General features: G+C 40.9%; 1 protein-coding gene across 7 annotated transcripts in view; it reads left to right on the forward strand.

The window, feature by feature from the left end:
* LOC129822563 (BCAS3 microtubule associated cell migration factor-like) overlaps nucleotides 1-17,862 on the forward strand; it is a 347,331-nt gene that overhangs the window by 211,168 nt on the left and 118,301 nt on the right. Inside the window, exon 25 of one of the 7 annotated variants that reach the window (XM_055880896.1) lies at nucleotides 48-2,070. The exons of the other annotated variants lie outside the window; for them this stretch is intronic. Coding sequence (XP_055736871.1) covers nucleotides 48-58 — 11 coding nt within the window. The 3' untranslated portion in view covers nucleotides 59-2,070. Of the gene's footprint in view, nucleotides 1-47; nucleotides 2,071-17,862 lie in introns of those variants that run through there. 7 annotated transcript variants of the gene reach the window in all.

Below are 17,862 nucleotides of genomic sequence, written 5' to 3' on the forward strand. Positions count from 1 at the left end.
ATTTAAAACACAACTGTTTTTTTTTGTGTGTGTTTTGTTTTCTGCAGGTATATCCTAAAGGAGGCCTGCTCTGCCCGTATTTATATTTATTTGTCATTTCGATTTATTTTGCTCTCCTTTTATATTCTAAAGCATGCATGTCCATTCCACCATCTCCTCCCTCCACTTCCTTTATTGATTTGCCATCACTGTGAGAGAGTGAAGAGGAAAGGCGAGAGGAGAGATGGAGGAGAGGACCACGGGCCAGCGCTGGGTGGTTCCATAGAGTACAGAGGACGTCTGTCTGTCTGTCTGTCTGTCTGTCTGTCTGTCTGTCTGTCTGTCTGTCTGTCTGTCTGTCTGCCATGAGGGTAGGACCACTAGAAGAGACCCTGCAAACCCCACTGTAAAAGAAGCACACCGGTTGCAGCAGTCCAAAGTTGTGTTCAGGAGCCTATAGACACAGTCGTCTCCATGTCAGCTCAGAGATTGACCCCAAATGGCCGCCAGGTCAGTGCAGTGTCAGGGTACTACCAGCCTGCAGCTGTATACTGAGAGAAACTGTGAGAGTGAAAGTGGCCCCAGCTGCCTCTCTCATTGTGTTCTGGATGTGTTGTATTACTAGATATGGGTAGGCACAGTGAACACTGAACAGCATTTGCCGTTAGGGGCTGGGAACATAATATAGTATGGCTTATGAGCAGAACATGTGTTTTTCTTTTCTTTTTGACAAAGGCGGTTAGTAGTGCACATGAAGGTCAGGGCTATGTGGAGATGACCTCCTATGTATGAGAGTAGCGCTCTCCTCCCTCTGTCAAAATATACCCCCCTTCCCTCTCTAACACTACACTGAGTGTACAAAACATTAGGAACACCTTCATAATATTGAGTTGCAGCCCCTTTTGCCCTCAGAACAGCCTCAATTCATCAGGGCATGGACTGTGCAAGGTGTCGAAAGCTTTCCACAGGGATGCTGGCCCATGTTCACGCCAATGCTTCCCACAGTTGAGGAAAGTTGGCTGGATATCCTTTGGGTGGTAGTAGACAATTCTTGATACACACGGGAAACTGTTGTGTGTGGAAAAACCCAGCAACATTGCAGTTCTCGACACACTCAAACCAGTGCGTCTGGCACCTACTACCATAAAGGCACTTCAATCTTTTGCCTTGCTCATTCACCCTCTGACTGGCACACATACACAATCCATGTCTCAATTGTCTCAAGGCTTAAAAATCCCCTTCATCTACACTGATTGAAGAGGATTTAACAGGTGACATCAATAAGGGAAAAAAATATATATATATCCCAATGCCCCAGGGCAGTGATTGGGGACACTGCCCTGTGTAGGGTGCCGTCTTTCGGATGGGACGTTAAACGGGTGTCCTGACTCTCTGAGGTCATTAAAGATCCCATGGCACTTATCGTAAGAGTAGGGGTGTTAACCCCGGTGTCCTGGCTAAATTCCCAATCTGGCCCTCAACCATCACGGTCACCTAATAATCCCCAGTTTACAATTGGCTCATTCATCCCCCTCCTCTACCCTGTAACTATTCCCCAGGTCGTTGCTGCAAATGAGAACGTGTTCTCAGTCAACTTACCTGGTAAAATAACGGTAAAATAAATAAATAAAATAAAGGGATCATAGATTTCACCTGGATTCACCTGGTCAGTCTGTCATGGAAAGATCAGGTGTTCCTAATGTTCTGTCCTCTCAGTGTACAGCCAGATGTATACCTCCATCACTCCTGTCCTGTTGTTAATGTGTTAATGGTAGAGATATATGCTAGCTAAGCCCCTCTCACACCCCTACCAGGAGCGCTTTTGTTTTGACTGTCGCTGACAACGTTCAAATCTATTTTGGATATTCTTCCGTAGCCGTGATATTTGTAACGTCTGTTTCCATGCTGTCCTGTGCTGTATGCACGTTAATGTTAAAACTGCTGTACAGTAACATTGTTGCATTGTTTACATTACGTGATGACATTATAACACGATATTGACATTGATCGACTGTATAATATATGGACATCGTCAGTGTTGATCTAATGTTGTGTGCTTGTAGAGACATTAAAGTCTAAGCATGAGGAGAAGTCTGTGTTTGTCACTTCTGTGGCCCACACGGGTAGATGAATGCGTGCATGCAGTCAGTGGTGGAAAAAGTAGCCAATTGTCATACCTGAGTAAAATGTAAGATGCCTTAATTGAAAATGAAAATTCACCCAGTAAAATACTACTTGAGTAAAAGTATTTACTTGAGTAAAAGTATATAAAAATAGTTGGTTTTAAATATACTTAAGTATCAAAACTAAAAGTATAAATCATTTCTAATTCCTTATATTAAGCAAATTTATGGATAGCCAGGGACACACTCCAATACTCAGACATAATTTACAGACAGTCAGGGGTACACTCCAACACTCAGTCATCACTTACAGATAGTCAGGGACACACTCCAACACTCAGTCATCACTTACAGATAGTCAGGGACACACTCCAACACTCAGTCATAATTTACAGACAGTCAGGGGTACACTCCAACACTCAGTCATCATTTACAGATAGTCAGGGGCACACTCCAACACTCAGACATCATTTACAGATAGTCAGGGACACACTCCAACACTCAGACATAATTTACAGATAGTCAGGGGCACACTCCAACACTCAGACATAATTTACAGATAGTCAGGGGCACACTCCAACACTCAGTCATCATTTACAGATAGTCAGGGGCACACTCCAACACTCAGACATCATTTACAGATAGTCAGGGGCACACTCCAACACTCAGACATCATTTACAGATAGTCAGGGACACACTCCAACACTCAGACATAATTTACAGATAGTCAGGGGCACACTCCAACACTCAGACATAATTTACAGATAGTCAGGGGCACACTCCAACACTCAGTCATCATTTACAGATAGTCAGGGGCACACTCCAACACTCAGACATCATTTACAGATAGTCAGGGGCACACTCCAACACTCAGTCATCATTTACAGATAGTCAGGGGCACACTCCAACACTCAGTCATCATTTACAGATAGTCAGGGGCACACTCCAACACTCAGTCATCATTTACAGATAGTCAGGGGCACACTCCAACACTCAGACATAATTTACAAACTAAGCATTTGTGTTTAGTGAGTCCTCCAGATCAGAGGCAGTTGGGATGAGCAGGGATGTTCTCTTGATGAGTGTGAATTTGATAATTTTCCTGTCCTGCTAAGCATTGAAAATGTAATGAGTACTTTTGGGTGTCAGGGAAGATGTGTTGGGTAAAAAGTACATTATTTTCTTCAGGACTGTAGTAAAGTAAAAGTAGAAGTTACTTAAGTAGTACTTTCAAGTATTTTTACTTAAGTACTTCATACCACTGCATGCAGGGTGTGTGTATTGTGGATGAGAGGGAGACATCCTTGCATGATGTAGCCCCCTGGTTCTGTGTGTGTTTGTGTGTATATGTGTGTGTGTGTGTATGTGTGTGACCATGTGTGTATAATGAACACAACAAGGAGAGCCAGGAGCAGAGTGTGTGTTAGAGTGTGATGTGTGTGACTGTGTGTGTTGAATTATTTATACTGAGGGAGGAAGGGGAGGTGGCAGGGCTTTGTTTAAACTAGAATTCTCTCTGGACTCACAGGTCCTATCCTACGGTTAGTACTGTACACCCTGTTGTAGGCTCTTACCGCTACACAGCCACAGCCAATGTAGACATTGTAGTCCATCAGTGTGTTGGCTACACATTGGACTTCATGTACATCTCTGTTGTGTGTGATACAGATAGACACGCCATCTGTATCTCCACACTACTACCCTTTACAGCATTCTACTAATAAACTATTGTCCTAACAAATGAATAAAGCTGTTTCATGTTTGGGTGAAACCCAAATGGCTACGCCTGAGTAAGTGAACACAGCTAAGTCTGAGTGTGAACCGTGCCTCCTGACCTGGTTACTGAATGTCTCCAACCTCCAACCCAAATGAGCAGCATGTGATTCTGTTGTGCCCAGTGAGTCCCTAGTCCATAGGTCGTCCTCTCTGTCTGTCTCTCCGTCTGTCCACACACAGACCACGTCCCGCGCACACTTCCACTCCACACAGCCCCATCTCTCACTCCATACTGTAGACACGTAACACACACATTATACACACTGCACCCCTCACACTCCACTTACCCTCACACCTGCCCTGGGGGTATCTGCCAATACCATAACATCCCGAACATTGATCCTTGAATGCAACTCATTGATCTTCAAAGTGTTTTTTGCAACACCTCTGAATGTTTGATCCTGCTGAACACACCCCAGGTCAACAACTGGCAACCACAGTAGTAGTTTCATCTCCTCCACAGTGTTTGACTAGAAGTCTCTCTCCTGTTCACTGTTAGTTCTACTGTATGTTCTCTTTGGCTCTCCAGCCGGCCCAATTTCAGCCATTTATCCTATACTTTGTAATCAGCACCACAATTATAACGCAGAAATACGCAGTGATTGCCGTTCCATGTGTATTTTGGAAGGTTCCGATAAGCCAAAAACAATAGCAGTCCAAACAGAACGACCGTTGGGTGGACTTAAAGTATCCGTGGCCGCCCGCAAGGAGGTTGTAGCTGCTTTGAAGAGTCTGGTCCCAAATTACAGCCCTGCCATAATGAAGTATTACTGTGCAATTACCAGACAGAGCATGGAAACGAGCTGTGTTTCTCTCTCTGTCGGACACAGGGGTGAAACGGGAGGCAACGGGAGGTTGGGAGAGGGAAAGTGTCGACAGCACCAAGAGGGTGCATGTGTATCAGCTATGCTTCGTACCCTTCTCTATGGATATACATCTTGCATGTGCCTACTACAATCTGATGGTAAAGAAGGTGTGTGTATGAGTGTCCAGCCAGCCAGCTGTGAAAAAGTCTGCGCACAAAAACACACTGTGAAAGAACAGGCCTGTTTGGCTGTGGGCTGCATCGCCCTCACCTGAGGAGTCTATGGCCTTGTGAATAATCCAACAGACAGGCCCTCATACATAATGTAGCAGCACACACATGCTGCCCCCTCCATCCCTCACTGCACACTGTGCGCTGGCACCACCACCCACCTCTGCACTAACAAGGCCTGATCTATTTTTCATCAACACCCGGTGCCTGGCCAGCCCCTTTACACATGCAGGGGGGCTGGTATTTCAGGAATGCAGGTTGTCTGGGGGTTTAAAAGTTTCACTAAGAAGGCAGCCAAGGTGTGTCTTACTCCTCCTCTCTTCCTGTTCCTTCCTGGTGACCAAACTTTTTATAGTCCCGTACCCCTTCAAACATTCAACCTCCAGCTGCGTACCCCCTTCTAGCACCAGGGTCAGCACACTCTCACGTGTTGTTTTTTGCCATCATTGTAAGCCTGCCACACACACACTAAACAATAAATTTATTAAACATAAGAATGAGTGTGAGTTTTTGTCACAACCCGGCTCGTGGGAAGTGACAAAGAGCTCTTATAGGACCAGGGCACAAATAATAATAGAATAATAATCAATAATTTTGCTCTTTATTTAGCCATCTTACATTAAAAAAAATATTTGTTCATCGAAAATTGTGAATAACTCACCACAGGTTAACCTGTCTAGGATCAGCGTGGCGCTAGCGGCACACCCCCCCCCCCCCCACTGAAAAACCAGTGCCGCGAAATTCAAAAAAAATATTTTTTTAAAATATTTAACTTTCACACATTAAAGTCCAATACAGCTAATGAAAGACACAGATCTTATGAATCCAGTCAACATTTCCGATTTTTAAAATGTTTTACAGGGAAGACACAATATGTAAAGATGTACATCTATTACCTAAAAACACATTAGCATATTCCACCATCTTTTATTTGTCCACCAACACCAGTAGCCATCACCAATTCGGCTAAACTAAGATATTTATAGCCCCTAACCAACAAAAAAACTCATTAGATGACAGTCTGATAACATATTTATGGTATGGGATAGGTTTTGTTAGAAAAAAGTGCATATTTCAGGTATATGGCATAGTTTACAATTGCACCCACCATCACAAATGGACTAGAATAATTACAATGAGCAACGTGTTTACCTAACTACTAATCATCAAACATTTCGTAAAAATACACAGCATACACGAATCGAAAGACACAGATCCTGTGAATACAGACAATATTTCAGATTTTCTAAGTGTCTTACAGCGAAAACACAATAAATCGTTATATTAGCGTAGCACATAGCACATAGCAGCCCAGCATTGATTCTAGCCAAAGTGAGCGATAAAAGTCAACATCGCCAAAAGATATTAATTTTTTCACTAACCTTCTCAGAATTCTTCCGATGACACTCCTGTAACATCACATTACAACATGCATATACAGTTTGATCGAAAATGTTTATATTTAGCCACCAAAATCATGGTTAGACAATGTGAAATGTAGACAAGCTGGTAAAGAAAACGTCCTTGCGCCACTTAGACAGTGATCTACTCTTATACATAAATACTCATAAACGTGACTAAAAAATATAGGGTGGACAGGGATTGATAGACAATTTAATTCTTAATACAATTGCGTTATTACATTTTTTAATTTATCCTTACTTTTCAATACAGTTTGCGCCAAGCGAAGCTACGTCAAAAAACATGGCGTCCTAAGCCACTAAAATGTTTCGACAGAAACACGATTTATCATAATAAAAATGTCCTACCTTGAGCTGTTCTTCCATCAGTATCTTGGGCAAAGGATCCTTTCTTGGGAGAAATCGTCTTTTGGTGGAAAGCTGTCCTCTTGCCATGTGGAAATGTCAACTACGTTCGGGATGAACTGAAAAGCGTTCCCAACTTTTCACATCGTTGCAAAAATAAATGTCCCAAAATCGCACTAAACGGATATAAATTGCTATAAAACGCTTTAAATTAACTACTTTGTGATGTTTGTAACTCCTATAACGAGTGAAAAGATGACCGGAGAAATATAACAGGCTAAACTAATGCTTGGAACAGGAGAGGGTCGGTGTCTTCCACGCGCGTTACGCAGCAAGAAAAGACTTGCTAGCTAAAGGTTTTTTTCATTTGTAGTGCCTGTGAACGAGCAATCGAGCCCGTTGGAATCGTCATCACGTAAAGGCATCCAGGGGAAGACGTAAGAAGTGTCCGTATAGTCATAGCAACGACAGTGCCCGTTTAAATGACTTCAGAAAAGTGGCCAACGTTTCTCAAATCTGACTCCATGTCAGGGAAATTGCTGTAGAATGGGCTCTGTTCCACTTAGAGACAAAATTTCAACTCCTATAGAAACTATAGACTGTTTTCTATCCAATAATAATAATAATATGCATATTGTACGATCAAGGATTTTGTGGGAAGCCGTTTAAAAAATTAGCCACATTAGCATAAATAGTCTAAACAGCGCCCCCATCCCCAACAGGTTAATGAGAAGGTTGTGCTTGAAAGGATGCACATAACTGCAATGTTGGTTGTATTGGAGAGAGTCTAAGTCTTAAATAACTTTCCACACACAGTCTGTGCCTGTATTTAGTTTTCATGCTAGTGAAGGCCGAGAATCCACTCTCACATAGGTACGTGGTTGCAAAGGGCATCAGTGTCTTAACAGAGCGATTTGCCAAGGCAGGATACTCTGAGCGCAGCCCAATCCAGAAATCTGGCAGTGGCTTCTGATTTAAATTCATTTTTCACAGAACCGCTTGTTGCAATTTCGATGAGGCTCTCTTGTTCAGATATCGGTAAGTGGGACTGGAGGCAGGGCATGAAAGGGATAACGAATCCAGTTGTTTGTGTCATCCGTTTTGGGAAAGTACCTGCGTAATTGCGCACCCAACTCACTCAGGTGCTTCGCTATATCAAATTTGGCATTGTCCGTAAGATTGAGTTCATTTTCACACAAAAAATCATACAATGATGGAAAGACCTGTGTGTTTCCTTGTTAACTTTTTGGGGATAGGGGGCAGCATTTTCACTTTTGGATGAATAGCGTGCCCAGAGTGAACTGCGTCCTACTCTGTCCCAGATGCTAATATATGCATATTATTATTATTATTATTGGATAGAAAACACTCTGAAGTTTCTAAAACTGTTTGAATGATGTCTGTGAGTATAACAGAACTCATGGCAGGTGAAAACCTGAGAAGAATCCAACCAGGAAGTGGGATATCTGAGGTTGGTCGATTTTCAAATCAGCCCCTATTGAATGCACAGTAGGATATGGATCTGTTTGCACTTCCTACGGCTTCCACTAGATGTCAACAGCCTGTAGAACCTTGAATGAGGCTTCTACTGTGATGTGGAGCCAGATGGGAGCTGTTTGAGTCAGTGGTCTGGCAGAGAGCCAGGTCCTGGTCATGCGCATTTCACATGATAGTGACCTGCGTTCCATTGCTTCTCTACAGACAAAGGAATTCTCCGGTTGGAATGTTATTGAATATTTATGATAACAACCATCCTAAAGATTGATTCTATACTTAGTTTGATAAGTTTCTTCGACCTGTAATATAACTTTTTGAAGTTTTCGTCCGACGTTCGGCTGGACCTGCACAAGCGTTTGGATATGTGTACTAAACGTGCTAACAAAAGTAGCTACTTGGACATAAATGATGGACATTATCGAACAAAACAACAATTTATTGTGGAACTAGGATTCCTGGAGTGCATTCTGATGAAGATAATCAAAGGTAAGGGAATTTTATAATGTAATTTCTGATTTCTGTTGACTCTAACATGGCGGATTTATAATTTTTTTATTCTGTGCCCCGTCTCAGATTATTGCATGGTATGCTTTTTCCGTAAAGTTTTTTTGAAATCTGACACAGTGGTTGCATTAAGAACAAGTGTATCTTTAACCTGTCTAGGATCAGCGTGGCGCTAGCGGCACACCCCCCCCCCCCCCACTGAAAAACCAGTGCCGCGAAATTCAAAAAAAATATTTTTTTAAAATATTTAACTTTCACACATTAAAGTCCAATACAGCTAATGAAAGACACAGATCTTATGAATCCAGTCAACATTTCCGATTTTTAAAATGTTTTACAGGGAAGACACAATATGTAAAGATGTACATCTATTACCTAAAAACACATTAGCATAATCCACCATCTTTTATTTGTCCACCAACACCAGTAGCCATCACCAATTCGGCTAAACTAAGATATTTATAGCCCCTAACCAACAAAAAAACTCATTAGATGACAGTCTGATAACATATTTATGGTATGGGATAGGTTTTGTTAGAAAAAAGTGCATATTTCAGGTATATGGCATAGTTTACAATTGCACCCACCATCACAAATGGACTAGAATAATTACAATGAGCAACGTGTTTACCTAACTACTAATCATCAAACATTTCGTAAAAATACACAGCATACACGAATCGAAAGACACAGATCCTGTGAATACAGACAATATTTCAGATTTTCTAAGTGTCTTACAGCGAAAACACAATAAATCGTTATATTAGCTTAGCACATAGCAATTAGCAGCCCAGCATTGATTCTAGCCAAAGTGAGCGATAAAAGTCAACATCGCCAAAAGATATTAATTTTTTCACTAACCTTCTCAGAATTCTTCCGATGACACTCCTGTAACATCACATTACAACATGCATATACAGTTTGATCGAAAATGTTTATATTTAGCCACCAAAATCATGGTTAGACAATGTGAAATGTAGACAAGCTGGTAAAGAAAACGTCCTTGCGCCACTTAGACAGTGATCTACTCTTATACATAAATACTCATAAACGTGACTAAAAAATATAGGGTGGACAGGGATTGATAGACAATTTAATTCTTAATACAATTGCGTTATTACATTTTTTAATTTATCCTTACTTTTCAATACAGTTTGCGCCAAGCGAAGCTACGTCAAAAAACATGGCGTCCTAAGCCACTAAAATGTTTCGACAGAAACACGATTTATCATAATAAAAATGTCCTACCTTGAGCTGTTCTTCCATCAGTATCTTGGGCAAAGGATCCTTTCTTGGGAGAAATCGTCTTTTGGTGGAAAGCTGTCCTCTTGCCATGTGGAAATGTCAACTACGTTCGGGATGAACTGAAAAGCTTGCCCAACTTTTCACATCGTTGCAAAAATAAATGTCCCAAAATCGCACTAAACGGATATAAACTGCTATAAAACGCTTTAAATTAACTACTTTGTGATGTTTGTAACTCCTATAACGAGTGAAAAGATGACCGGAGAAATATAACAGGCTAAACTAACGCTTGGAACAGGAGAGGGTCGGTGTCTTCCACGCGCGTTACGCAGCAAGAAAAGACTTGCTAGCTAAAGGTTTTTTTCATTTGTAGGGCCTGTGAACGAGCAATCGAGCCCGTTGGAATCGTCATCACGTAAAGGCATCCAGGGGAAGACGTAAGAAGTGTCCGTATAGTCATAGCAACGACAGTGCCCGTTTAAATGACTTCAGAAAAGTGGCCAACGTTTCTCAAATCTGACTCCATGTCAGGGAAATTGCTGTAGAATGGGCTCTGTTCCACTTAGAGACAAAATTTCAACTCCTATAGAAACTATAGACTGTTTTCTATCCAATAATAATAATAATATGCATATTGTACGATCAAGGATTTTGTGGGAAGCCGTTTAAAAAATTAGCCACATTAGCATAAATAGTCTAAACAGCGCCCCCATCCCCAACAGGTTAATTCTATGTGAAACATGTATCATCAAAGTTTTTGATGAGTATTTATGTTATTTGACGTGGCTCTCTGCAATTTCTCAGGATTTTTTGGAGGCATTTCTGAACATGGCGCCAATGTAAACTGAGGTTTTTGGATATAAATATGAACTTTATCAAACAAAACATATATGTATTGTGTAACATGAAGTCCTATGAGTGTCATCTGATGAAGATCATCAAAGGTTAGTGATTAATTTTATCTCTATTTCTGCTTTTTGTGACTCCTATCTTTGGCTGGAAAAGTGGCTGTGTGTTTTTTGACTTGGCGGTGATCTAACATAATCTTATGCTGTGCTTTCGCTGTAAAGCATTTTTGAAATCGGACACAATGGGTAGATTAACAAGATGTGTATCTTTCATTTGCTGTATTGGATTTGTTAATGTTTGAAAGTTACATATTTCTAAAAAATATTTTTGAATTTCCCGCGCTGCCTTTTCAGCGGAATGTTGTCGAGGGGTTCCGCTAGCGGAATGCCTGTCTTAGACCTAATGCAGACAGAGAAGAGCTCCAACTTCTTTATCATAGCCTCAATGTTGGCCTGCACATTGAATATATTTGCGGAGAATCCCTGTAATCCTAGGAGTCAAAGATAGGAGTCACAAAAAGCAGAAATAGAGATAAAATTAATTAAGTTGGCATGTTTTGTTTCCAAATGTCTGTGCTAGAGGGGGTACGCAGCTGGAGGTTGAATGTTTGAAGGGGTACGGGACTATAAAACATTTGGCAACCACTGCACTAAAGTAATACTGCAAAAAATGAAATTAACTTCCTGTCCTGTTTGCGGCAAACACATCTCTGAGTACCACTCTTCATATTTTCAAGCATGGTGGTGGCTGCATCATGTTATGGGTATTCTTGTCATCGGCAAAGACTAGAGAGTTATTTAGGATAAAAAGTAACGTAATAGAGCTACGCACAGGCAAAATCGGGGGGTTATGGGTTAAATACTTATCTAATCAAGATATATTAGTGTTGATTTTTCATATACAGTACCAGTCAAAAGTTTGGACACACGTATTCATTCCAGGTTTATCTTTATTTTGACAAGTTTCTGAATTGTAGAATTTTAGCGAAGACATCAAAACTTTGAAATAACACGTATGAAATCATGTAGTAACCAAACAAATGTTAAACAAATCAAAATATATTTTATATTTGAGATTCTTCAAAGTAGCCACCCTTTGCCTTGATAACAGCTTTGCACACTTTTGGCAAACTCCCAACCAGCTTCATGAGGTAGTCACCTGGAATGCATTTCAATTGGTCTCATGAATCCAAATTAGAGATTTTTGGTTCCAACCGCCATGTCTTTGTGAGACGCAGAGTAGGTGAGCAGATGATCTCCGCATTTGTGGTTCCCACCGTGAAGCATGGAGGAGGAGGTGTGATGGGGTGGTTTGCTGGTAACACTGTCAGTGATTTATTTAGAATTCAAGGCACACTTGACCAGCATGGCAACCACAGCATTATGCAGCGATATGCCATTCCGTCTGGTTTGCACTTAGTGGGACTATCATTTGTTTTTCAACAGGACAATGACCCAACACACCTCCAGGCTGTGTGAGGGATATTTGACCAAGAAAGAGAGTGTTGGAGTGCTGCATCAGATGACCTGGCCTCCACAATCACCCGACCTCAACCCAATTGAGATGGTTTGGGATGAGTTGCACCGGAATAGCAGCCAACAAGTGCTCAACATATGTGGGAACTCCTTCAAGACTGTTGGAAAAACATTCCAGGTGAAGCTGGTTGAGAATATGCAAAGGGTGGCTACTTTGAAGAATCTGAAACACATTTTTGGTTACTACATGATTCCATATGTGTTATTTCATAATTTTGATATCTTCACTATTATTTGAATGAGTAAGTGTGCCCAAACTTTTGACTGGTTCGGTGCATATAGGTGGGGCTAAAGTGGCTAGGCAACTGGATAGATAATAAAAAATGTAGCAGCAGCAGTATGTGATGAATCAAAAGAGTTGTGCATAGAGGGTCAACACAGATAGTTTGGGTAGCATTTTGGTCAACTATCGTAGTCTTATGGCTTGGGGGTAGAAGCTGTTCAGGGTCCTGTTGATTCCAGACTTGGTGCATTGGTATTGCTTGTGGTGCGGTAGCAGAGAGAACAGTCTATGACTTCGGTGGCTTCGGTGGCTGGAGTCTTTGACAATTGTTAGGGCCTTCCACTGACACTGCCTGGTATAGAGATCCTGGATGGCAGGGAGCTCGGCCCCATTCATTTACTCAGACCTGTAGTGCTTGCTAGTGTATAGCTAATAGCTCCAAGTCTTTGACACAGAGCTGTTGGCTAGTGTGCTGACTGTCATAGCTGTTTTGCTAGCGTGCTAACAGAGGTGGGGTCAGGACCCTCAGCGAGCCACGGGCCGGTGCCCTAAATGAGAACCATGCCCCATTCAGGGACGCGAGTCGGAGAGAGCAGGGTCAGCAGCTGGTGGAGGATATGGCAATCATTTATAAAAATATGCTTTCTCAAGCCCACGAAAACAAAAAGGGCCCAAACCCAGCAGCTGGGAAGGGTTGGAAGTAGCCCCAAGGCTGGCAAGTCCCCCTCCAGATGGGGAGGTTAGACCGGGGCTAGCCAGGCTGCTCCACTTAAACTTCCGATTCCCATTAAGGAGCCCAAGATTGCAGGGGAAGGGGAGAGGAAGAAAAGCAAGGAGCATGACTGCTCTGTTTTTCACCCCGCTTAATCAAATAAAGCAGGAAGCTTCCGAGACGGAAGACTTGTGTTTATTTATATTTACGAATACACTCCTCCCCCTCCAACTTAACTTTTATTTATTTTCAAAATTTGTATTTTCTCTCTCAGATATTCTCTGGAATTTTAAGCCTTTTTTATGCTTGTCGTATATATGTCCACTGATGAAGCTGAGAATGTCCTAATACGTCACTTTTAGTCATGTTTTTCTTCTCTGTAAGTGTTCCATTGTTTTAAATTGAGCCACAGGGAAATTTAGAAAGAGCCCCACATCCGCTGTACTGAGAGTGATCTGCAAAAGCAGGTCAATTTGTTCTAATACGGGTTGTTGGATGAAATGGCCACATGGAACAGGCTTTAAATATGAATTGATGACCCTCTTTTCCCTCGCGCTGATCAAACACACACACATACAGTGAATTTAGGAACGTTTTCAGACCTCTTTACTTTTTTCACATTTTGTTACGTTACAGCCTTATTCTAAAATGTATTAAATAATTTTTTCCCCTCATCAATCTACACACAATACCCCGTAATGAATAAGCAAAATGTTTTTTTATTAAAAATAAAAACTAAAATATCACATTTACATAAGTATTCAGACCCTGTACTAAGTACTTTGTTGAAGCACCTTTGGCAGCGATTAGAGCCTCGTGTCTTCTTGGGTATGACGCTACAAGCTTGGCACACCTGTATTTAGAGTTTCTTCCATTCTTCTCTGCCAGATCCTCTTGTGCTCTGTCAGGTTGGATGGGTGTGTCGCTGGACAGCTACTTTCACGTCTCAAGAGATGTTCCGGCTCTGGCTGGGCTACTCAAGGACATTCAGAGACTTGACCCGAAGCCATTCCTTTGTTGTCTTGGCTGTGTGCTTAGGGTTGTTGTCCTGTTGGAAGGTGAACCTTCGCCCCAGTCTGAGGTCCTGAGCGCTCTGGAGCAGGTTTTTATCAAGGATCTCGCTGTACTTAGCTCTGTTCATCTTTCCCTCGATCCAGACTAGTCTCCAAGTCCCTGCTGCTGAAAAACTTCCCCACAGCATGATGTATATATATATATATGTATATTTTATATATGATGCCATTTTATATATATATATGTGTATATGTGTATATATGTGTGTGTATGTGTATATATATATAGAGTATGTATTTGGCTAAGGTGTATGTAAACTTCCGACTTCAACTATATAGTTGAAGTCGGAAGTTTACATACACCTTAGCCAAATACATACTAAATAAAGTCGTGATCCTAACTGACCTAAGAGGGAATTTTTACTAGTATTATTTGTATTATTAGTATGTATTTGGCTAAGGTGTATGTAAACTTCCGACTTCAACTATATATATAGTTGAAGTCGGAAGTTTACATACACCTTAGCCAAATACATACTAATAATACAAATAATACTAGTAAAAAATCCCTCTTAGGTCAGTTAGGATCACGACTTTATTTTAAGAATGTGACATGATAGTAGAGAGAATTATTTATTTCAGCTTTTGTTTCTTTTATCACATTCCCAGTGGGTCAGAAGTGTACATACACTAAATTAGTATTTGATAGCATTGCCTTTAAATTGTATAACTTAGGTCAAACGTTTCGGGTAGCCTTCCACAAGCTTTCCACAATAAGTTGGATGAATTTTGGCCCATTCCTCCTGACAGAGCTGGTGTAACTGAGTCAGTTTTGTAGACCTCCTTGCTCGCACACGCTTTTTCAGTTCGGCCCACATATTTTCTATGGGATTGAGGTCAGGGCTTTGTGATGGCCACTCCAATACCTTGACTTTGTTGTCCTTAATCCATTTTGCCAGAACTTTGGAAGTATGCTTGGGGTCACCCATTTGCGACCAAGCTTTAACTTCCTGATTGATGTCTTGAGATGTTGCTTCAATATATCCACATAACTTTCCAGCCTCATGATGCCATCTATTTTGTGAAGTGCACCAGTCCCTCCTGCAGCAAAGCACCCCAACAACATGATGCTGCCATTTCACATTCTTAAAATAAAGTGGTGATCCTAACTGACCTAAGACAGGGATTTTTTACTAGGATTAAATGTCAGGAATGGTGAAAAACTGAGTTTAAATGTATTTGGCTAAGGTGTTGCCATTTCACATTCTTAAAATAAAGTGGTGATCCTAACTGACCTAAGACAGGGATTTTTTACTAGGATTAAATGTCAGGAATGGTGAAAAACTGAGTTTAAATGTATTTGGCTAAGGTGTATTTAAACTTCCGACTTCAACTGTGTGTATATACACATACACACATACATACATACCCACATATATAAATATACATACGTGTGTGTGTGTGTGTGTGTGTGTGTGTGTGTGTGTGTGTGTGTGTGTGTGTGTGTGTATATATATTAGTGTATATATATATATATTAGCATGCATACAAACATACACACACACCTTTTTAAAATATATGTTCCTTTATTATTTTCCGCTAACCCTACTACCCTGGAGTAAACTAGTGAACAGCAACTCTTAGGCTTCTACTTCCAGCTTATACATCCAGTATACATTTTGTGGACACTAACTATTTTACAATAGTTATATCCTGTTTGTTTTTAGTCCTGTCCTCCTTCTACCCTCACCCTCTCCCATCTATCTCTGATGTCCATCAAGTTTGATTTATATTTGCCATATATTTTTAGCTGTGCTCTTTCACAAAAGCTCCGGTCCTATATACATCCTACAGACACCGTATATTCTACTTTGGTTGTCTTATTAGTCCCACCCTTCAGCTCCACTACCCTTCCCAACTATCTCTTAACACCATCCATATTGGATTTCTATTTGCCATATATTTTTCACAAAAGTTCTGAACCTTTCTATTCTCATAGTTTCTACAGATTGTGAATTAAAGATTTAAAAAACAGCTAAAACTTTTATTATATTATTGATTATTGACTATGACTTTTCAAGTCAACCAGCAGTGCTATTTGCAGAGTTAGCTCCAGTTAAATGTTGCAATTCTTCGGCCATTCCTGAACCTGTGAGCGAAAACAAGTTTCATATGGACAGTACCAGAACAAACTTTCTAATGACTGTCTCTTTGCAGCAGAGCTGGGAAGGTTGTATCCTCCATATATATAACATTCTATTGGTTGCAAGAATTTCGTATAATAATTCAATTGAAAAATTCACATTTTTGAATCCGTCGTCGTTTTGCGTATCAATTCATAAAACGTGCCGTGGAATCGGTACATCGAAAATCTCTTCTCAACTATTTTAAAACTATTTTAAAGTCTGTATGGCACAGCTGTCAATTTTTTGGGATCCTTAAATGAAACTGGTATATTTTTAAATTATCACAACAGGCAAGTTTCTCCCTGCCCCCAGGCCCTTCTCCCCTGATTGCTCAGTTTGGCCGGGCGGTCAGCTTTAGGAAGAGTCTTGGTGGTTCCAAACTTCTTCCGTTTAAGAATGATGGAGGCCACTGTGTTCTTGGGGACCTTCAATGCTGCAGAAATGTTTTGGCACCCTTTCCCAGATCTGTGCCTCGACACAATCCTGTCTCGGAGCTCTACCAACGATTCCTTCGACCTCATGACTTGATTTTTGCTCTGACATGCACTGTCAACTGTGGGACCTTATATAGATTGGTGTGTGTGCCTAACCAAATCATGTCCAATTAATTGAATTTACCAACGGTGGACTCCAAGTTGTAGAAACATCTCAAGGATGATCAATGGAAACAGGATGCACCTGAGGTCAATTCCGAGTCTCATAGCAAAGGGTCTGAATACTTATGTAAATAAACTATTTCTGTTTTTTTATTTTTAATACATTTACAAACATTTCTAAAAACCCTTTTTCACTTTATCATTATGCAGTGTTTATTTAATCAATTTTAGAATAAGGCTCTAATGTAACAAAATGTTGAAAAAGTCAAGGGGTCTGAATACTTTACGAATGCACTTTATATACAGTGGGGAGAAGAAGTATTTGATACACTGCCCGATTTTTCAGGTTTTCCTACTTACAAAGCATGTAGAGGTCTGTAATGTTTTATCATAGGTACACTTCAACTGTGAGAGACGGAATCTAAAACAAAAATCCAGAAAATCACATTGTATGATTTTTAAGTAATTAATTTGCATTTTATTGCATGACATAAGTATTTGATACATCAGAAAAGCAGAACTTAATATTTGGTACAGAAACCTTTGTTTGCAATTACAGATATCATACGTCTCCTGTAGTTCTTGACCACGTTTGCACACACTGCAGCAGGGATTTTGGCCCACTCCTCCATACAGACCTTCTCCAGATCCTTCAGGTTTCGGGGCTGTCGCTGGGCAATACGGACTTTCAGCTCCCTCCAAAGATTTTCTATTGGGTTCAGGTCTGGAGACTGGCTAGGCCACTCCAAGACCTTGAGATGCTTCTTACGGAGCCACTCCTTAGTTGCCCTGGCTGTGTGTTTCGGGTCGTTGTCATGCTGG

This window comes from Salvelinus fontinalis, chromosome 24, assembly GCF_029448725.1.
Source record: "Salvelinus fontinalis isolate EN_2023a chromosome 24, ASM2944872v1, whole genome shotgun sequence".
NCBI lineage: Eukaryota > Metazoa > Chordata > Actinopteri > Salmoniformes > Salmonidae > Salvelinus > Salvelinus fontinalis.